At 36.7% G+C, this 22,635-nt stretch overlaps 1 protein-coding gene across 15 annotated transcripts in view; it reads left to right on the top strand.

The window, feature by feature from the left end:
• The window catches only part of Sugct (succinyl-CoA:glutarate-CoA transferase), a 727,080-nt gene that overhangs the window by 93,912 nt on the left and 610,533 nt on the right, over positions 1–22,635 (top strand). For all 15 annotated transcript variants that reach the window (XM_042278244.2, XM_076572951.1, XM_006980141.4 and 12 more), the window contains 2 exons: positions 4,802–4,893; positions 20,311–20,454. In XM_042278244.2, coding sequence (XP_042134178.1) covers positions 4,802–4,893; positions 20,311–20,454 — 236 coding nt within the window. The remainder of the gene's footprint in view (positions 1–4,801; positions 4,894–20,310; positions 20,455–22,635) is intronic.

Below are 22,635 nucleotides of genomic sequence, written 5' to 3'. Positions count from 1 at the left end.
GGAGTACAAGAAAAGAGTTTAGGGTAACTCAGGTTACTTGATTGTGTATATGCTGAGGTGTTTTTCATTAATAAGATAGTGAATATAGGAAAAGAAACAATTTTGGTTAGTGGTATGTGAGTTCGCCTGAGCGGGGAAGCCATTTCTGTTCATGGCATCAACAGCTTGTAGTATTTTAGACTGATGGATGGAGATGTCAGTGCAAACACCAATACACATAAACATCTTTATATTTAAGAACACACATTTGAGTCCAGATCTTAGCTCTGCTATAGTACTTCCTATGCATGTGATCATAAGTAAGTGACTTAAATTGTCTGTTTTTTTTTTTTTTTATAAAAATGGGAATGACACTACCTAACTTCTAGGATTTTTGTGTGAGATAAATGATCTAATTTACAAATTCCTAACAGTGTCATTACCCATTTAGATATAGAGTTTGACAATGCCTTGCTTTGCCTACTGGCTCAGCCTCCAGATGCTTGGATCTCAGGCATGTACTGCCTTTTCTTGTAGTCGTGTACTCCCTACGTTTTATAAAGATTGCTGTGACCTCACAAAGCAAGAATAAGGCTTTGGACTGAAAGTGAGAGGCTAATGAAATCACCTAGATGAGTGATGCTTTATTTTGTCCTCTTTCCTTTTATTATCATCAGGCTAGATCCTTATTCTGAAGCTCTTAGTTACTTAGAAGCCTCAAGCTGCCCTTAAGCTGATCTCTATCAGGAAAGCTGGATTTGGAGCAGGTGTATATAAGCACGGAGTGCCACTTAGATGCTGAGCCTAACCCAACACAGTGCAAGAATGGGTTCTATGAGCAGCATTTATTCAGTTACATTCCTCTGGGGTGTGTGCAGAGCCTCTCATCAGTTTGTTAGAGGGATTTGCAACTCTCCAGGGGGTTAGCATTGGTAGAGAGGATATTGACACTGTAAGATGTCACAGAGTTACAGAGAGCACGAGTGTCCATGTTAGTGCTGCTTTCTAAGATTGTGAAGGAGAGAAGGAAGACATGGAGCGAGGCACTTTAAGAAGAAAAGTAAATGAAACTAGGACCATACTTTACCCACATTCTTAGTGTAAAAGCTTTACTTTATAGTCAGTGTTAATAGAAGCCACGAGATGGCGAGCTTGTTCCTCACAGTGAAAGTAAGTGGGGAGGGAGGGAGGGAGGGAGGGAGGGAGAGAGAGAAAGAGAGAGAGAGAGAGAGAGAGAGAGAGAGAGAGAGAGAGAGAGAGAGAGAGAGAGAGAGAACTTTCTACAACTGTCTTAATTTTCTTCACCTCCTTAATTTCAACAGAAAAAGAACTGATAGTTTTTTTTCTGTTCACTTTAAATCATACGCACAGTTGTCTTTGAAACTGTAAAGATAAAAATAAAGCAAAAAACCCAACTATTTGGATTTCATACTCAGATATTTTCAGACATTTATTGAAATTTCAACAGATAAGGTTTTCACATTACCAACAGAGAAATCTAATTGTCAATACTGTTGTTATTATTAATAGCATTTATAATAGTTAAGTATTAAGTGAAAAGACAACAATATTTTGGTTCACACACATGCATGTATATACACACATGTACATTACTATTTTTGTTTGTTTTTTGAAACAGAGTCTTTCTATGTAGCCTTGGCTATTTAGGAACTTACTTGTAGGCCAGGCTAGCCTCAAGCTCACAGAGACTGGCCTACCTCTGCCTCCCAATTGCTGGAATAAAAGATGTGTACCATCATACTCAGCTTTATTATATGATATTATTATTGCCACATTCTTTTGTCCAAAGAATAAGTGTTAAGTTCTAATTGTAAAAAGGTTTTCTATTTTTATGGATGTCAGACAACTTAATTTAAATATTTAGGATTTCTATTCTCATTACTTTGACTTACCTAAAAGTAGCTTTTCTTATGCTGTTCTAAATATGGTATGGAATAATGTAAGCTAATGTAGTATTGGTGAGTTAATATATATTTATTGATTAGTAATGTTTAATGTTCAATGTGAAATTCACTTTGCTGTGCAGTCAAGTTGAATTTTGACAGTAAATGTGTGACATAAATGTTAATATTATCATTGAGGCCCAGGGAAAATAAATGAATTTCTCATGATTTAATAGTTGATGGAACCATAATTTTAATCTGGATTTTTTCAAGTCTAAAGCTTACTCTTTTTCATTGTGCCTACTGTCTCCAATGTAACTATTTATGTATTTCTTTACTAGAAACACTTGGAAATGTCAATTTAAAGTCATTAGGGTATTTGTGCTTCACTCATGCGCTGAACAAAAAGAATTTATATCACAAGGCAACCATTGCGATGTACTTTTATTTTATAAGCTGCTTGATTTTCTCCTGAGTCTATTTCTCTGCGAGATCATCTAGAAGATTCCATTTCGAGTTGTGCTGATGGTGAGAGGCCTTAGGTACTCTCATTTGAGGATTTTCCTATGGCTGAGCTCATTGAAACCTCATCCTTCTGGCGACTCCTGTGGAGATGCTGTTCAGGCTGGGAACGGCATTGCAGGGAAGACTGAGCCTGCTCCTCTGCACCACTTACAGATGCACACTAGCTGTGCTGAAATCCATTCACTCAAGCTGGGAGGAACTTCCCAGACTTGTACTTTGTTCCTTTTTTTAAAATTAGGATCTCTTCATAGTCCTTCCACACTTTTTACAGATCTAAAGAGTAATAGTTTAGAAATCATAAGCTTTGTTTTTGAAATTAAGAGAAAACATCTTTTTTTTTTTTTAACCTGAGCCGGAACATTCAAGTTTTTTTTTTAAATTTTATTTTATTTTTTCATACAGTAGTTGTAACTGGAAGATAAATATACTGGAAAGAAGATTGTCTATAAATAAGTGATGATTGAAATTAGATGATAGGCTTATTACACATTTGCTCTATTTTTGTTTGAAAATTTGCATAATAAAACACAAGGAGACATATGGCACATTTTCTGTCATCATTGGTGAGGGATATCAACCGAGCCTGTTGGTACACACCTGTAGTCCCTGCACTTAGGGAAGTATTGAGGCGGGAAAGCTGAGAGTTCATGGCCTCTGGGGCTATAGAGTAAGTTCTTGTCTTAAGACTCAGAAACAGAAACAAGCAAAGAGACAAATATCTTTTAATCTTTAACTATTTAGTATCTTAATATCACCTCATGTCTCATGTGAGGATTTTTATACACTTTCCTTTCTAACAGAGACCATTTATGATAGCGAACATGTCTGGGTAGATTAACTGATGGCTAGACTCATTTCTTTTGCTTCTTCATTTAGTTTATTGATTGATCTTGAAAAACTGATTGTTTTTGAGTAACAAGTGTTTGTTCCTCCACTAAGTGTCATCAAACATTAACCTACAGGCTGAGGATATAGCAGTCAATCAAACAGAAAACATTCCCAGAGGTACATCTTAGCATGAAGGAAACAACTGTAATTAATAAACAAGTATATTACACATCTTTGAGGTTAAGAGCTATGAACATAAATTGCATAAAGGGAATTAAAGATGTAATGTAGGCTGTCTTCTACAAAGGGCCATTAAGGGATATGTTTTTTTTCCTAGGGGGACATTAGAGGACTGGAGGGAGGGTAGGAGGCTGTGAAACAGGGTACTCTCCTGATGTCTGATGAAGCAAATCCCCAGGAGACCCTTTCTACATGCTTACAAAGGTAGGGTGTGTACATAGAGATGTCAGCAAAGCTCTTCATTTGTCCATTCTCTCGATAATAAATGGGATTTGGAGATGGAATCCTACAGCTTCTGATATAACCTTTAGGATTAAACAGTAAGAACCAAGACAGGAAAAAGTAGGAGAAATGATTACTCATGTTCTCTTGATTTTTGTCTTCTCTCTGAACAAAAAAGTCAGAAAGAAAAAAAAATGTACTTAAAATAACACTGTTAAGTTATGAGATTGTTTTATTTATGACTATTGTCTTTTGAGACAGGGGCTAGCAATGTAGTTCAGACTAACCTCAATCTCTGGCTCTTCCTCAGCCTCCTGAGTGTTAGGATTACAGATGTGCACTGCACCAACATTCCTAAAATATGTCCAGGTTTAAGTTTTCTCACTTAGGATTTATTTGCTTAGTTGAAGACCTGTGTAAACATAATCAAGGGAAATGCACATTGCTTCACTTGTGGACTGTCCTACAGAAGAAGAGCAGGTAGTGTCTAGTGAGGCCTTGGAACTGAGAAAGAAGCAGTGGAGGTGGAGGCCCATGGAGTGAAGGGCAAGACAGGCAGGTGCAGTTTGTACCCATGTAAAAGGCGCTGTTACTCAATTTGGTTTGTTGCCATGGGGAATATGGGCTAACATTGGGTGTCTTTTCTGATTTTTAGAAAAAGCCAAAAATTGTGTCTTTTTTTTTTCTTGATTTCTCCATGTAGCCCTGGAACTCGATCTGTAAACCAGGCTGGCCTCGAACTCAGAGATCCAACTTCCTTTGCTTCCTGAGTACTGAGATTAAAGGCATACACCACTACCACCCAGCTAGAGATTGTGTCTTGTGGGCTATCTTTTTTATTTTATTTTTTAAAATTGTTGCCAACTAAATAAAATTATTCCACAATGTTCTAAAGGCCAAACAAAACACTCCTGAAGGTAGAATGGGGCCAGTAATTCAACAGGTTTTTCTTGACCATAGTATAACACACTAGTTAATTCTTACTGTCTCCATCAAGGGGTCATACAGATCTAATTGGAACAATGCTGCACACTTTCTGGAGGGGAATGGTTTTAGCACACTCTCACACCCCATGTAGCACTGAATGTCTGTTCTTGTTGCAGGGTATGGCCAGACAGGGCCCTTGTCTCAGAGAGCAGGTTACGATGCTATCGCCTCTGCTATGTCTGGTCTGATGCACATTACAGGGCCCGAGGTAGGTATTCTTAGAATATTCTTATTTATTTCTCTTATATATGCCAGAAATAAATTATTCTTTGTAAAGTTAAACTTGAATGAATTTTGGAAAGAAACAGCAGAAAGTGAATGACTTATTAAAATACAGCTTAAGTGTGGTTATTATAAAGGAACTGAAGCTTAAATATCAACTTGATTTCATGGAAAATAGCAAGCTTTTTTATTAATGTCAGGTGGTGACCCACTTTTTCATATCTTTTTATATTATTCAAGCATAATCACCTATGTGTGACTTTGGGAATTTTCTTCCATGAAAGAGAATGGCTGACTATAGATAACTGTTTCTTCCAGAGTGCCTGCACTTAGTAAATATACCTAGGAGATACCCTTTTTCCCCCTGTAGAATATTTTAAGTAGTCATGTATTTGAAAATTTGTTACTCAAAGTGACAGAAATAGTTGTGTATGACTTGCCATATTATTACAGTCTGAATTATTTGATACTATAGTCCCTCCCAGTTGATAGTGTGTTGCGGGGTTTCTAAAAGAACATAGGTGTCCAAATGTGTTTAATTAGGTCAGAGCAAAGACTTTCGGAGGAAAATGACATGAGCGCAAAACAAAAGCATAGCATGAAAGCCTAGTAGATAACAACTAAAAGGTATCCATTTCCAAACAAACAGGCTTGGTAAGCTTAAAACTCCTTTTACAGAGCATATTTCTCCCCTGAGTTATTTTCTTTAGTTAACGCTAGGCAGATCGCTGCACTGCTAGGGTAAACTGAGGCAGAGTGACCTCTTTTAAAATGTTATATTTAATTCAAAGGAGCTATGAGGTTTTAATGCCTTAGGATACAAAGCCCTTTGTACTTCCGTCTTCTCATGTTTCATTTTTAGTCAGAGAAAAAAATGTATGTAGCCCTTTCTTAAAATAAGGCGGGGATCGATTTTCTTTTTGTTCATTGAGAGAACAGAGCATGGACATATCTCTCTTTGTTTGATCCCTAGGCTCTCATTTGGTAAATATATCATTATTGTTAGTGCTTTTATTTAAAGGTACTGAACTCAGTTGGGATTATGTGAAAACATTTGGGACCTATCAATTCTTACCCAAGTGTTAAAATGAATGAAAAACTACTAAGGTGAAGGGCTTCTGTGGTTCCATTGGTGAACTGTACTACATTCTGATAGGGTAGCCACGTAGTGTATGCTCAGCCTTACGATTTTTAAACTTTATTTTCTAGTTATCTTAAAAAGCAACACATTTCATTTTCATTTTCAGACATACTTTATTTTAGTTTATTTTCCTTACCTGCTCTTCTCCCTCATACCCACTTTACCATAGTTACCATATATATACATATACATATACATATATATATAAACATGTGTATTTAATGTAATTTTAGGTAAATAAAAATATGATTCCTTATGGCTTTTTCAAACATTCTTATTCCTACTTTCAGTCCCTTCTCCCTCTCCTTTTGTATTGGCCATCTTTCCATTTCCCTAACTAATACCCCATGTGCGCCACGTCCCCTTCCGTATCTGTATCATTCTGCTGTTCCCTCCTCTAATGCCTTCTTCACCATGGTACCTTTTGCCTTTCCTGGTTTCTGTGGTTACTTCAGGTTGTATACTCACATCTGACGATTTTGGAGCTAGGAATCATATATAAGAGAAAACATGTGGCATTTGTCTTTCTTATGTGTGTTCCTCTGTTAATGTAATATTTTTCCTAGTTCCATCCATTTACTTACAAATTTCATGATTTAATTTTTCCTTACAGCTGAATATAGTTCACAGTGTGTGTGTACCACCTTTCATTACACATTCATCAGTTGAAGGACATTTGGACTGTTGCCTCTAGCTATTGTGATTAGAGCAGTGATGAACATGGCTGAAGAAGTATTACTTCTGTTGAGTCTTTTGAGCATATGCCAAGGAGTAGTATAGTATGGTAGATTTGTTTTTAGCTTTTTGAGGATTCTTTGTATTAATTTCCAAAGTAGCTGTGCCAGTTTGCAATTCTACCAACAGTGAGTGAGTTTTCCCCTTCCTCCACACCTTAGCATTTCCTGCTGGTTTTCTTGATCTTTGCATTCTGACTGTGGTAAGATGAAATCTCAAATTTGTTTTGATTTGCATTTCTTTACTTGCTAAGGATGCTGAACACCTTTTGAGATACTTCTTAGCCACTTATAGTCTTCTTTGGAGAACTTTGCATTCAGATTTGAATGGTTCTTTTTTTCTTTTTTGAGTTCTTTATAATAGTCTGAATATTAATCTTCTGTCCGATGATAGTTGGCTAAGACTCTTTCCTACTCTGTGGGCTTCCTCTTCACTTAATTGTTTCCTCAATTCTGAAGAAAGTTTTTTGTTTTATTAGACCCTACATGTCAACTGTTGTCCATAATTTTTTCGCAAATGAAGTACTGCTCAGAAAGTTCAAAAGAACATTTTAGGAATTAAAATATAATTGTACCTTTTTTCCCTATTCACTTGGCTCTCTTGAACTTCTCCCACGTACCTGCCCTATAACGCCTCCCATCCCCTTACTACTTCTCAAATTCATGTCCTTTTTTCTTTATTTTTATAAATATACATTTGTTTTATATATAATATATGTATTTCATAAAATACATAAACATAACCTTTAGAATCTGTTAAGTGTTGCTTATATGGATTTGATTTAAGGGCTTACCATTTGGTATTGGATAGCTAATTAGGAGGTTCATCACTGAGGAAGACTAACTCTTCCTCCTTCAGCCATCATGAGTTGACTGTAGTTTTTTTTGTGTAGGGATGTGGATTTGTGAAATTTCCCCCTTTTCTGTTAGCATGCTTATTGGTGCTGCCATTTTTCTGGTCTGGTTTAGGTAGCCATATTTTTGCAGTATCATGGGTGTATCTTGTTGCACAAAATCTGGTAGGTCTTATAATAAAAAAACTGGAGCCAGATGTTAGGGTAAATGTTGAAAGATCAGAGAGACAAAGGAATAAACCATTGCCACTTCTCACCTTGCCAACTCCACGTATCCTCTGACTGAATGTCTCTGAGTCATCGGCCGAAAAGATTCCAACTGAAAAGCCTCCTCTGCTGAAAAGCTTTAATTCCTGTCTCCTCATGCCTTATATACTTTTCTCTGCCCAACCTTATTACTTCCGTCCTAGTGCTGGGATTAAAAGCGTGTGTGCTTCCCAATACTGATACCAGAGGCATGAGATCTCAAGTGCTGGGATTAAAGGCATGTGATTCCCAAGTACTGGGATTAAGGTGTGTGCCAGCACTGTCTGGCTCTATTCTCTCTTAGACTGAATCAATCTCATGTAGTCCAGGGTGGCTTTGAACTCACAGAGATGCAGATGGATCTCTGCCTCCTAAGTGCTAGGATTAAAGGTTTGTGCCACTGCTGCCTAGCCTCTATGTTTAATCTAGTGGCTTATTTTGTCCTCTGATCTTCAGGCACATTTTATTTGGGTACACTATATTTCACCACAGTATCTATTCTGTCATTTCTACGAGTTATAATCTCATAGCAGATTTCCTGGTCTCAGACTCTTACAAAACTATCATCCTCTCTTGTGCAATGTTCTATGAGCATCAGGTACAGGGATTATGTTACAGATGTATTCATTAGGGCTGGGTACCCCATGATTTGTTGTTCTCTACATTTTAATCAGTTGTGCTTTTCTGCAATGATCTCACCTGCTGCAGAGAGAAGCTTCTTTGATGGAGGATTTAATAAATTTATTTGTGGGTATAAGAATATGTATTTATAAATCAGTTAAGAAGTATACTGGTCTAGTAAAGTGATGATTGTTATGTTCTCCTTTAAGATCCATGACCTCACTAAGTATGGGCATTTGTCTGGGTTCCAGTACCAAGCATGATTTCTTTTACTTTGAGTGAGTCTTAAGTATAATTAGAGACCTGTTGGTTACTGTTTAGATATAAATACCAATTTTGAACCATTAGAAGTATCTTACTATGCTGGTTATATTGGTTCATAGGCATCCTGGCTGGGTAGGACTTTTGGTTGGTTCCTTCCCTTGGCAGCTTGCATATCACCTTCTAGTACTATGGAATATAGTCCCTAGGGAGAAGGTAGTCAGACTCAGCTTGAATCTTCTGAGTCTTGTATTTGAAGTACATGGTATCTTTAGCAACAAGGACTTACTTTCAACCTGTGGGAGGCAATAGTCATTACCTATGTGGGCTTTTTAAAAAATTTATATGTCTTGTCAGAGTATTTTTGACTCTGATATGGGAAAACTCAATTTTAACTCTTTTTATACATGTATATAAATTTTCTACAATAGTAGGTTTCTGTGTCTTTTCCAAAAGTCTTTAGTGATTTATTCTTTCCCATACTCCCTCTTCTACTCTGCCCTCCTCTCCACCACCTCAATTTAATTCTTACTTTTTCAATATTCCTCTTTAGCCCTTTATACGAGTGTGTTCTATCTCCCCTCATTTAAAAGCCCCTCCCCATGTCCCTATTTCCTCACCATTGTGGGTATTCCAAATTAAACACATGTATCTGAAGATTTAATGCTAACATCCATTGATAAGAAAAAAACAAGTAATATTTTTTCTTTCTGGATCTGGGTTACTTTACTACAATGATTATTTCCAGCTCCATCTATTTACCTATGAATTTAATAATTTTATTTTTCTTATGTCTGAATAATATTCCATTGTATATATAAATATACATATCACATTTTTCATTATCCATTTATCTGTTGATGGACATCTATGCTATTCGTATTTCATGACAGTTGTGAATAGAGCATCAGTGAACATGAATGGGCAGGTATCTTTAGGGTAGGATAGGGAGTCCTTTTGGCATATAATAAAGAGTGGAACAGCTGGATGGTAGATTCATGTTTAGCTCTTTTTAGGAACCTGCACACTGATTTCATAATGGATGCATAAGTTGGCATTGATGCCAACACTGAATAAGTTTTTCCTCCACCCATCCACAGTTACATTTGTCATCATTTTATTTTATTTTTTTTAACTTAGACATTCTGACTGGGGGAAGATGAAATCTTAAAGTAGTTTCAATTTGCATTTCTCTGATGGCTAAGGATGTTGAACATTTTAAGAAGCATTTCTCAGCTATTTGTATTTCATCTTTTGAGAACTCTCTGTTTAAGTCTATGCCCCATTTTAAACTGGTTTGTTTATTTTCTTGTTTTTTTTTTAATTTTTGAGTTTTTTATATATTCTAGATACTAACATTCCATCAGATGTATATCTAGTCTTTTTTTTTTGCATTCTGTGAATTGCCTCTTCATTGAGTGATGGTGTACTTTTGTGGTGATATTTTATTTGTGCTGAAATGTGGTGATATTTTATTTGTATGTTAATAAAGTTTGCCTGGACATCAGAGGAAATAGCAAGCCCTTAACACAAGTCAGGCAGGGGTAGCACACACCCTTAATCCAATCACATGGCAGGCAGGGCCTCTGTGTGTTCAAGGACACACTAAGGAACAGCCAAGCATAGTGATGCACACTTTTAATCCAAGTACAAACCATAGAGACCTGGAGGTCTGTACAGACAGGCAGTGACAAGGAAGTGAGGCAGCTGGGCTAAGAACCAATGAGAGGGCAGAACAGCAAGGCAATAAAGGCATGGGTAGACAGGAAGTAAGTTACCCTTTTGATAGCTGCAGAGCTGGAGAGGTAAGCTTGGTGGCTATCACTATTTCCTTGATCTCTAAGGCTTTTTACCCCTATTTTGGCTCTGTGTTTCTTATTTAATAAGACCATTTAGAAATTTGGCTACATTTGTGAATGTGAATGATTCATTTTTTCCCCCTGCTTCCTTAATTCTGTCCCATGCAGTCATTGCAGCCATGAGGCATAGAATTAAGGTTTGGTTGTCATATGAACATTGTCTTTGTATATCAGAGTATTGGCCTTCTCCAAGAAGCTGATCCTGGGAAATTTCCACACCTCTAGTTTTACATTGGTTTTCTATTGTCTTAACCTCCTCTTTAAGCTAGGTTTGCCACTGTAATTGTACTCTAGACTCCAGGACAGTTGTTACCAATTCTTTCCCGTCCTGAGGAATAATCCTATTACAAGATGACCATGAGTTTAACATTTGCCTTATGAATAGAGAATGCATGTCATATGATACTATAGTTTCCTTAAATCTCCTTAAATCTAACATTTCCACTGGAGTCCAACTAGCTTGTACATGCTCTTGAGCAGGTAGTTCCTATATGGCTATCAGATAAATTAAGTTTGATTGTTTGAAAACAGGCTGTCTCTCTGTAACCATATAATTCAATCTTGAAATAATTTCACCTTTAAATTCTCCTGTCTGGGTTTGAATTTCTCTATAATTCATTTTAACAGGTTTTTCTTTGTTTTTTCTTTTTCTTTTTTTACAAGTTTTATTTATTTATTTATTTTTCATTCTTTTTTTCTTTTTCTTTTATTTTACAATACCATTCAGTTCTACATAACAGCCACAGATTCCCTTGTTCTCCCCCTTCCTGCCCCCTCCCCTTTCCCCCAGCTCACCCCCCATTCCCTTCTTCTCCAGGGCACCCCCCCCCCCGAGGACTGAGATCGACCTGGTAGACTCAGTCCAGGCAGGTCCAGTCCCCTCCTCCCAGATTGAGCCAAGCGTCCCTGCATAAATCCCAGGTTTCAAACAGCTAACTCATGCAATGAGCACAGGACCTGGTACCACTGCCTAGATGCCTCCCAAACAGATCAAACCAATCAACTGTCTCACCTATTCAGAGGGCCTGATCCAGTTGGGGGCCCCTCAGCCTTTGGTTCATAGTTCATGTGTTTCCATTCGTTTGGTTATTTGTCCTTGTGCTTTATCCAACCTTGGTTTCAACAATTCTCGCTCATATAAACCCTCCTCTTTCTCGCTAATTAGACTCCCGGCGCTCCACCCAGGGCCTAGCCGTGGATGTCTGCATCCAGATTCCTCAGTCCTTGGATGGGGTTTCTGGCACAACTATTAGGGTGTTTGCCATCCCATCACCAGAGTAGGTCAGTTCGGGCTGTCTCTTGACCATTGCCAGCAGTCTTTTGTGGGAGTATCTTTGTGGATTTCTGTGGGCCTCTGTAGCACTTTGTTTCTTCCTTTTCTCATGTGGTCTTCATTTACCATGGTCTCCTATTCCTTGTTCTCCCTCTCTGTTCTTGATCCAGCTGGGATCTCCTGCTCTCTTTCCCTTGACCCTCACCCTTCATTGCTCCCACTCATGTCCAGGTTGTTCATGTAGATCTCAGCCATTTTTCTGTCTTTGGGCGATCCTTGTGTCTTTCTTGGGGTCCTGTTTTACTGGTAGCCTCACTGGTGATGTGAGTAGCAGTCCAGTCATCCTTGTTTCACGTCTAGTATCCTCCTATGAGTGAGTACATACCATGTTTGTCTTTCTGAGTCTGGGTTACCTCACTCAGGATGATTTTTTTCTAGTCCCATCCATTTGCCTGCAAACTTCATGATGTCATTGTTTTTCTCTGCTGAGTAGTATTCCATTGTGTATATGTACCACAATTTATTTATCCATTCTTCAGTTGAAGGGCATCTAGGTTGTTTCCAGGTTTTGGCTATTACAAATAATGCTGATATGAACATAGCTGAGCAAGTGCTCTTGTGGTATGATTGAGCATTTCTTGGGTATATGCCCAAGAGTGGTATAGCTGGATCTTGGGGGAGATTGATTCCCAATTTTCTAAGAAAGTGCCATATTGATTTCCAAAGTGGTTGTACAAGCTTGCATTCCCACCAGCAGTGGAGGAGAGTTCCCCTAGTTCCACATCCTCTCCAGCATAAAGTGTCTTCAGTGTTTTTGATCTTAGCCATTCTGACAGGCGTAAGGTGGTATCTCAGAGTTGTTTTGATTTGCATTTCCCTGATGATTAGGGATGTTGAGCAATTCCTTAAATGTCTTTCAGCCATTTGAGTTTCCTCTGTTGAGAATTCTCTGTTTAGTTCTATAGCCCATTTCTTAATTGGACTGTTGGTCATTTTGATGTCTAATTTCTTGGGTTCTTTATATATTCTGGATATCAGTCCTCTGTCAGATGTGGGGTTGAAGATCTTTTCCCATTCTGTAGGCTGTCGCTTTGCCTTGTTGACCGTATCCTTTGCTCTACAAAAGCTTCTCAGTTTCAAGAGGTCCCATTGATTGATTGTTTCTTTCAGTGTCTGTGCTACTAGTGTTATATTTAGGAAGTGATCTCCTATGCCAATGCATTCAAGACTACTTCCTACTTTCTCTTCTAGCAGGTTCAGAGTAGCTGGATTTATGTTGAGGTCCTTGATCCACTTGGACTTAAGTTTTGTGCACGGTGACAGATATGGATCTATTTGCAGCCTTCTACACGCTGATATCCAGTTATGCCAGCACCATTTGTTGAAGATGCTTTCTTTTTTCCATTGTACACTTTTGGCTTCTTTGTCAAAAATTATATGTTCATAGGTGTGCGGGTTAATGTCAGGGTCTTCAATTCAATTCCATTGGTCCACATGTCAGTTTTTATGCCAATACCAAGCTGTTTTTATTACTGTAGCTCTATAGTAGAGCTTGAAGTCAGGGATCGTGATGCCTCCAGAGGTTTAACAGGTTTTTCTAAAGCATTTATCTTGGCACTTAAATTGACCAACTTTTTTAATACTAAAATAAGGATAATTAAACAAATAATATTCATAATTGATGTTGCGTACATCTCATCAACATTAATTATCCTTTCATTTAATTGTTCCATTTTCAGACTGCCTAATGTGTTATCAAACAAAGACCAGTTTTCTTCCTTTGTAAAAATATTTCCCATTTTTAAATATGGAAAAAATTTTCTCTTTTACAAGTTTCTTCCTTTAAGATATCTGATATCTTACTTGATTTATCAAGTCTGCATAGAACAGTAGAAGTCTAAGGGAATTTCAAAGCAGCTACCTAGTGTGGTGGCAGTCTGAAATGGGAATCCAGAGATAGATAGATAGATGATAGATAGATAGATAGATAGATAGATAACCTACTAGCCACCAGGAGAAAAACAAGCCAAAGAAATTCCAGCCACGTTTTCTGGCCTGAGCTGTACTGGGCCTGAGCCAGGGGCTCTGTATCCCCATAAGCAGTCTGGCCACTTGCAGCTCCAGCCAAACTGGGGCCCGCAAGGCCACAGCCAAGTGGCGTTTTTATGAATTCCTGCCCCACAGTTGGATGCCAAATGTAGCCGAATTTCTAAATGGTCTTATTAAATAAGAAACACAGAGCCAAAATAGGGGTGAAAGTCTTAGAGATCAGGGAAATAGTGATAGCCACCAAGCTTACCTCTCCAGCTCTGCAGCTATCAAAAGGGTAACTTACTTCCTGTCTACCCATGCCTTTATTGCCTTGCTGTTCTGCCCTCTCATTGGTTCTTAGCCCAGCTGCCTCACTTCCTTGTCACTGCCTGTCTGTACAGACCTCTAGGTCTCTATGGTTTGTACTTGGATTAAAAGTGTGCATCACTATGCTTGGCTGTTCCTTAGTGTGTCCTTGAACACACAGAGACCCTGCCTGCCATGTGATTGGATTAAGGGTGTGTGCTCCCCTGCCTGACTTGTGTTAAGGGCTTGCTATTTCCTCTGATGTCCAGGCAAACTTTATTAACATACAAATAAAATATCACCACACACTTTGCTGTACAGAAACTTATTTTTCTGGGGTCCATTTATGAATTTGTGGATCTCGAAGCCTGTGCTATTGGGGTCCTGTTTAGGAAGTCATTTCCTGTGCCAATGAGTTCAGGCCCATTCCCTACTTTCTCCTCTCCCAGGTTCAGGGTATCAGATCTTATATTGAGATCCTTGATTTATTTGGAGTTGAGTTTTGTGTGGGGTGATAGATATGGATTTATTTTCATTCTTTTACACATAGCTATCCTGTTTGCCTAACATCATTTGTTGAAGATGAGTTTTCTTCAGTATGTATTATTAGGTTCTTTTACAAAAATCTGGTGACTATACAGGAATGTGGGTTGATATGTCTGTCTTAAGTTCTGTTCCCGTCATAATTGTGCCTGTTCTATGATATGCTTGGAGTCATGCTATGGCTCTAAAGTATGATTTGAAATCCAGTGAGGTGATACCTCCTGCATCATTCTTTTGGTTTGGAATTGCTTTGATTATCCTGAGTCCTCAGTATTTCTATGTGAAACTCAAGATTCTTTTTTTCAGTTTTGATGAAGAACTGCATTAGAATTTTGATGGGAGTAGATTCCTTTTGGCAGTATGGTCATTATCACTGTATTAATCCTGCCAATCCATGAGTACAGGAGATCTTTCCATTTTCTGGGATCTTCTTCAATTTCTTTTTTCAGTGTCTGAACTTTTCATCAAACAAGTCTTTTACTTCCTGGGTTATTTCTATTCCAACATATTTTTGAATTGATTATGAATGGTGTAGTTTCCTTTATTTCTTTCTCTCTGTGTTTGTCATTTCTATATGACACTGGTTTTTGTGTATTAGTTTTAATCCTGCTAGTATGCTGAATATATTAGCTTTAGGGTCTTTCACATATATAATTATATTATCTGCAAATAAAGGTACATTGATTTCTTCCTTTTCTACTTATATCTCCTTTACTGCTTTTCATTTGTCTTAGTTCTCTAGTTAAGTAATATGCTGAACAAGAATGGGGATAGTGGATATCCTTTTTTTGTTTCTGATTTTTGTTTTTTGGTTTTTTTGAGACAGGGTTTCTCTGTGTAGTCTTAGCTGTCTTGGAACTCACTCTGTAGACCAGGCTGGCCTCAAACTCACAGAGATCCTCCTGCCTCTGTCTCTTGAGTGCTGGGATTAAAGGCTTGCACCACTACTGCCCTGCTTTGTTCCTGACTTTTTATGAAATACCTTGAGTTTTTCTCCATTTAGGATGATGTTGGTATGGGCTTCCTGTGTTGTTTTGAGATATGTCTCCTCTGTTTTTTCCAGGACTTTTATCATGAATCAGTGGTGGATTCTGCCAAAGTTTTTTTCTGAATGAAATGAGATGATATTGTGATTTTTTTTCCATTTAGTTGATTTATGTGGTAGATTTTGTTTATTGATTTATGTATGTTGAACCTTTTCTTCATCTCTGGGGTGAAGTCTACTTGATCATTGTAGATAATCTTTTCTTATGTTCTTTAATTTGGTTTTTAAATATTTTATTGAGAATTTTTGCTTCTATGTTCATTAGTGATTTTAATCTATAATTTTTTCAATTGAGCCTTTGTCTTATTTTAATATTATGGTAATTCTGACTTCATTAAAGGATTTGGAAATATTTCCTCATTTTCTATTTTATTGAATACTTTTATAAGTTTTGGTATTAGTTCCTTAAAGTTATATAGATTTTTTCAGTGGGCCCATCTGACTCTGGGCTTTGTTTAGTTAGGATATTTTTAATTACTGCTTCTGTTTCATAAATTTATCTCTTTCTTTTAGACTTTCAAGTTTGGTGGAATATAAACATTTTAAAATTATGTTCATATGCTTCTCTGAATTTTCTTGGAGTTTGTTAAGATGTCTTCCTTTTAATATCCAATTTTGTTAATTTGCCTCTGTTCTTTTGGTTAATTTGGCTAAATATTTGTCAGTCTTGTTACTGATTCCAGAGAACTAACATCTTATTTCATTGATCTTTTGTATTTTTTTCATTTTTGGTTCATCAATTTCAGCCCTGACTGTTACTATCTCTTTCCATCTACTTTTTAAGGGTGTTGCTTGTTCTTGTTTTGCTATGGCCTTCAGATATATCACGAAGTTATTCATTTGAGATCTCACAAAGCTTTTAATGCAGAAACACAGTGCTACAAACTTGCCTCTTATGACTGCTTTAATTGTGTTTTTATTTTCATTCAATTCTAGAAAAAAAAGCTAGTAACTTTCTTGCTTCCCCCGAGTTTGGCTCAGTATTGTGTGTTTAACTTCCATGAATTAGTGTGCTTTCTGTCTTGTCTGGTGTTCACATGGAACAGAGCATGTGATTTTGATTTTGCTTCATTTGTTGAGATTTACTTTGTGTCTTTTAATTTAATGGGAACTCTCATGGGCTGCTAAGAAAAATGTGTGTTCTTTAGTGTTTGGGTAGAATGTTCTATGTATATGTATTAGATCCATTTAAATTTTTTATGTCATTTAACTCCAGAGTCTTTTTATTTAGTCTATTTAGTCCTTTTTCAGATAACCTACCTATTGGTTAAAATTTGACCTTGAAACTACCATCTGTCACTATTTTGGGGTTTATCTGTTGTGTTAAGTCTAGTAGTGTTTCTTTTATGAAACTTAGCTGTTATTTTTGGTGCATATATGTTTAGGATTGTTATAGTCTCTTCTTGGACTTTTTTTTAGCCAATGAAAGGATAAAGTGTTTCTCTCATCTGTTTTGGTTCGAAGTCTGTTTTGTCAAATATTAGAACACTATACCTGCTTATTTCTTAGTTCATTTGCTTGTAATACCTTTTTCCATCCTTTTATCCTGTAGTGGTATATCATTGGTCATGAGGGTTGTATCTTGAAGGCAGCAATAAGACAGATCTTGTTTTCTGATTCTTGTCTGTTAGTTTATGTGTCTTCATTGGGAAATTGAACATAAAAATGAAGCTATTATTGAAAAATGTGTATTAATTTCTGTCATTTTGTTGCTGTTGTGATCTTCGATTAGATCTGTTTCAGTGTTCTGAAATTGGTTACTTGTTCCTTGTGCCTTATTGAGTGCATTTAACCTTCTCTTCAGAGTTAAGTATTTCTTGAAGTATCTTCTGTAGAGCTGGCTTAGTGGTTCTAATTTCCTTAAATATCATTTTGTTTTGAAACATTTTCCTGTCTCCTTCAATTATGACTTACATCTTTGTTGGATATAGTGGTCTAGGTTGATATCTTTGGCCTTTCATAAGTCATAGAACATTGGTCCCAAGCCCTTCTTGATTTCATGGTCTCCAGTGCAAAATCTACTGTAATTTTGATGGACCTGCTCTGTATGTGAGTTATCTTTTTTTCTTGCTATTTTCAATATCCTTTCTTTGCTATGTATATTTAATGTTTTGATTATTATGTGCTATACATAGTTTCTTTCCTACTTCCCTCTCTTTGTTATTCTCTATGCCTCTTGGAACTTGATAGACATCTCCTTTCATAAATTATGGAAGTTATTTTGTGTTGCTCTGTTGAAAGTATTTTCCATGCCTTTGGCCTGGGTCTCATCTTTTTATGCCTGTTATTCATATGTTTGGTCTTTCTATAATGTTCTAGAGGTGCACATGTCTCTCCTACCCTCGGATTTGACATTTTCTTTGACTATGTGAACAAATTCTTCTACCTTGTCTTAAAGACTTGACATTCTCTTTTCCACTTGACCCTGTCAATTGGTAAGGCTTTCCTCTGATTTTTTTGTTTGAATTCTTAAATTTTTCACTTGAATTCCCCCAGAATTTCTATCTCCTTATTAAATTCTATTTTCATATCTTCAATTGTTTTCATCATTTCATTTAACTGTTGTGTTTTTCTGGTGTTCATTATGACATTTACCCATATTCTCTTTGAGTTCTTTGATGATGTTTATTATTTCTATTTTGACATCATTGCCGTGTACATTATCTAAGTCACTTTTCTTAGGGACATTACTATGGAAGAACTAATTTTTGATAGACTTATTGGTTTGTGTATTTAGGTTTATATATTTGCCACAGGACCTAGACCTCTGGAATTAGGTTGTTAGTAGTATTTCTTGGTATGGAAATCTCATTTCTATATTGTTGAATGAGTGTTTAAAGCTCTGTTTCCTATTACTCCAACTTGTCAGGTGGCTAGCTATTTGTATGGGGCTTAAGATTGAGTCTTTGGGCAATTCAGTTTAACTGTTGAAATGGGATATCAGAAATAGTCCTGGCTCTGCTTAAGTTAAGTGAAATTTATCAGCTCAGAAGCAATCCCTCTGTAGAGTCAGAGGATTTTTACATTTAACCTCCAGGAGCTTGGTCGAGATGCTTTGGACTTTTTCTCAGTCTACAGGTACTATTGCTATTGCTGGTGTGGGTCTAGTATCTCTCTCTGGAGATGGGGGGTGTCCTCAGGTGGTATGGATGGCTATTATTGGTAACATAAGTTTAGTGTCTGTCTACAGAAGGTGCCAAGTGTGTGAATGTGATGGATGGAGTTGGTAGGGGGTGGATGGGTAGGGTAGTGGCAGAACTTTTGGCTGTATGCCTTGGGATGAGGAGAACAAGGGTGCTTTCAGGGGTGGATGGAGTTACCAGTATGCCTTGGGTTTCCCTAGTTGATGTGGGTGTGGGGAAGGAGGAGAAGGAAAACAGGCACAGCAGAAATGTTTCTTAGGCAGGTGTAAGTGGGGGATAGAGTTGCTGGTGTGGGTCTGAAGAGAGGCAATCCCTAGGTGGAGGGAGTGTGTTGTTGGTGGCACCAACCTTGTGTCTTTGCAGAGAAGAGACCAGATATGCCTAGTGGGGATGAGTAGTTTGGCCAGGGTGGTTAGAGTTGAGTTAGGAGTGGGTGTATGGGCTCCCTGGTCGAGATGCAGGCAAATATGTGGGGCAGGGGTGAATGGCATTGGTGGCTGCTTACATTGGGCCTCCATACCTGAAGAAGATGTGCCCAAAGTAGTGGAGGAATAATTTTTTGAAGTTTGATTAAGGTCTTAGCACTAGTTATAGTAAAATTTTAATGATTAAACTGCTTTTCAACATTAAAATATTTGTACTCATTTTTAGGGATTATATGTCTTTGGTTGTCGCTAAGGTTCATCACATGGTATTACTATTTTTAGCTTTTTATAAATTTCTGCAGAAGTACATGTAAATATTAATCAGCTTGCTTTGTCCTTTTTAAATATAGTTTTAAAATTATTTTTTTAAAGTCATTATACAAAGTGATGGGTTTCATTATGATATTTTCACACATATGTGTCATTATGAATCTTTTTAAAAGGCATATGCCATTAGGATATTTGCCAGCTATTAGCATGATTATAAGGAAACTAAACCAGATTTTTTTTGCCTTCTTCTTTTCCTCTTCCTTCTGCTGTTTCTGTTATAAAACAGCATTTCATCCAACAGGAAAAAAATAATATTTCAATTCTTTTCTGGCAGATTAACATACATTTACATTCAAATCCAGCAATTCATTTATTACTTTTTTCTTTAAATAAAGATTTCTTATTTCATTTAACTTGGTTTATGTTGGCCTGTACAAGAAATACAGTGGTAAATATACATTTATTATAAATACATTTCTATCAGTTGATATCCTCAATAATAATATTTAGATTTATTCATGTGTATGTGTCTGCTCATGTGTAGATATGAATGCTTCAAATATCATTCTTTTGGTTAGCCACAGTATGTCTGAAAAATATAAGATGGTTCAATATTTAATTTCTGTTTTTCCCATTCAACCCTCAAATCAGAATGGAGAGCCTGTTCGTCCAGGAGTGGCCATGACTGACCTTGCCACTGGCCTGTTTGCCTATGGAGCCATTATGGCTGGCCTCATACGACGTTACAGAACTGGAAAAGGACTGTTCATTGATTGTAATCTACTCTCATCTCAGGTACCAACCCAAATATCATTTTAATTTGATATAACAATGTATTTGGGTTATACTTTTTTAGATAGAATCCTAAGGTCACATGCCATTAAAATTAAAAAAAAAAACAACCCCTCATAAACTACTTTGGTTTGATATTTGCTTTCATAGAAAATCATTCAAATATGAAATCATCTAAAAAATTGTGATGATTTTGTTACAATTTAAATGTGTTGTTGAATTAGAATTCCCAGGTCATTCAGTAGGAGAACTTCCCTTGTGAGACCACAGTACAGTTGCCTCTATTTCACTGTCTTATGAGCTCTGTAACATCCTTTGATGCCATTTCTTCACCTTTTATGTGCCATGGACTCTTGTGTAAGTCTGGCAAAATATATGGACCTTATCTTGGGATCATGGTTTTTAAGTTCACAAGATGAGGTAATTGGATTACAAAAGAACTAAGTTATATGGAAATATTTATCTAAATGTAAAAATCATTGTTGTGTTATCACAATATATGGCTTTTACTAACATATTAAAATTTATGGAAATTGACTCTGCTAGGTAAGTGCTCTGCTCCTATGCTATAGTCCCAGCCCTTTTTTTGTTCTCTATTTTGAGATGGTCTCACTAAGTTGATTGGCTTTGACCTCAAAACATAGCCCAGGGAGACTTTGAACTGGACCTCTTTCTACCTTAGCCTCTGGTGATATAATAGTGATTGCAACGCCATTAAAATTTTGATGTAATGTTAAGAAGAAATGATATTTCAAGAAATATGCAATAGATAATATGATATGGAGTGAAAATGATATGAGAGGATATAAAAATTATCAGTGATCAAGTCATAGATATTGCTAATCCTCTGGTGGTTTCATTGCTTGGCTTCATAATTGTTTAGGTCAGAGGTTGATGAAAATAAAGATATCCTTTTGTACACCCATGCTATTTAACTCCTAGAACTCTGCCCATAGACTAACCTCCCTGGTTTAGACAGTTACAGCTACACCGTAGCAAGCACAGGACTGGTGAAACGGAGGGGTTAATTCACTTTTAACATGACATTCTGCCTCCTTTACTGGATCAGACCCAGATGCTGTACCATATGTGGAAGTTGATTCTGAATAGATAATTTTTCAGGGATAGGAAAAAGAAAATATCTAATTTGTGCAAGGGAGACATTTTACTGTGGGAAAATTACTTTCTAGACATAGAGATCTCAGTTGGGAATTTCAGATTTAAGTGGCATACATGGGAAAATAGTAAACTTGGAACACTACATTGGAGATTTTTTTCTCTCAGGCAAAATTAAGGAGGTGTATAGAAAAAAAAGTTGATATGGTTGATGGTAAAATAATGTGTATGAGTTTTTAACAGCAATGTTGAATCAGTGTCAGAATTTTAATGGTTTTGTAAAAGGACAAAAGAACTCTCTTCAAATGAGTTATTTTGCTTCTTCACAGAAAGCCATAGATGGTAGTTATGGGAAGGAACTAAAAGTCTTTTCTTTGTCTGTGTTAATAGCTGTAATGATCCTGAGGTAAGTTAAGTAACCAAATAAAACTTATATATCCAATAAATGTGGAAGACATGAAAGTTTTATAGGTGAGGGACATGTGTAATCTTACAGGGCTCTAGGCTTTGTAGGTCCTACTGTCTGTGTCTTGAAATGCTTAACATTTCTGAATAGAAGATTTTTTTTCATTTCCATTTTTCACCAAGCTTCCCAAATAATGTATAGATAGTCATATTTTTTGTCTGTATTAACTTCTTTACTTTATACTCAATTATGAATGAATACATTAACTTTGGAAGCAATTATCTATTATGGTATAGTAGAAGTTAAAAAAATCTTCTAGCACTGAATTGGTGAGTCCTATGTGGAAAATATTCTCACCTGCAAGACTGCTTCACAATGAGTAAATTCATGTCTACATACACACAGATATTTATTAAAGTCATTTGTGTGTGTGTGTGTGTGTGTGTGTGTGTGTGTGTGTGTGTCTGTGTCTGTGTGTATTCAGGCATGGTTGATTCATGTTGATTCTTGAGACTGTAAACTCCAATAGTGTAAGGAAAATATCTTTTTGTTCTTTTCACATCATCTTTAATGCTCAGCTCAATATTCGTCAAATATCAAGTTATCATTGGTATTATACTTTGAATGAGAAATTCATAGGCTCATATGTTTGAAAATTTAGT

Source organism: Peromyscus maniculatus, chromosome 5 (genome assembly GCF_049852395.1).
Source record: "Peromyscus maniculatus bairdii isolate BWxNUB_F1_BW_parent chromosome 5, HU_Pman_BW_mat_3.1, whole genome shotgun sequence".
In the NCBI taxonomy this organism is placed as follows: Eukaryota; Metazoa; Chordata; class Mammalia; order Rodentia; family Cricetidae; genus Peromyscus; species Peromyscus maniculatus.
The sequence above is the reverse complement of the archived record's forward strand: the minus strand, read 5'-3'. Positions and strand labels throughout refer to the sequence as shown.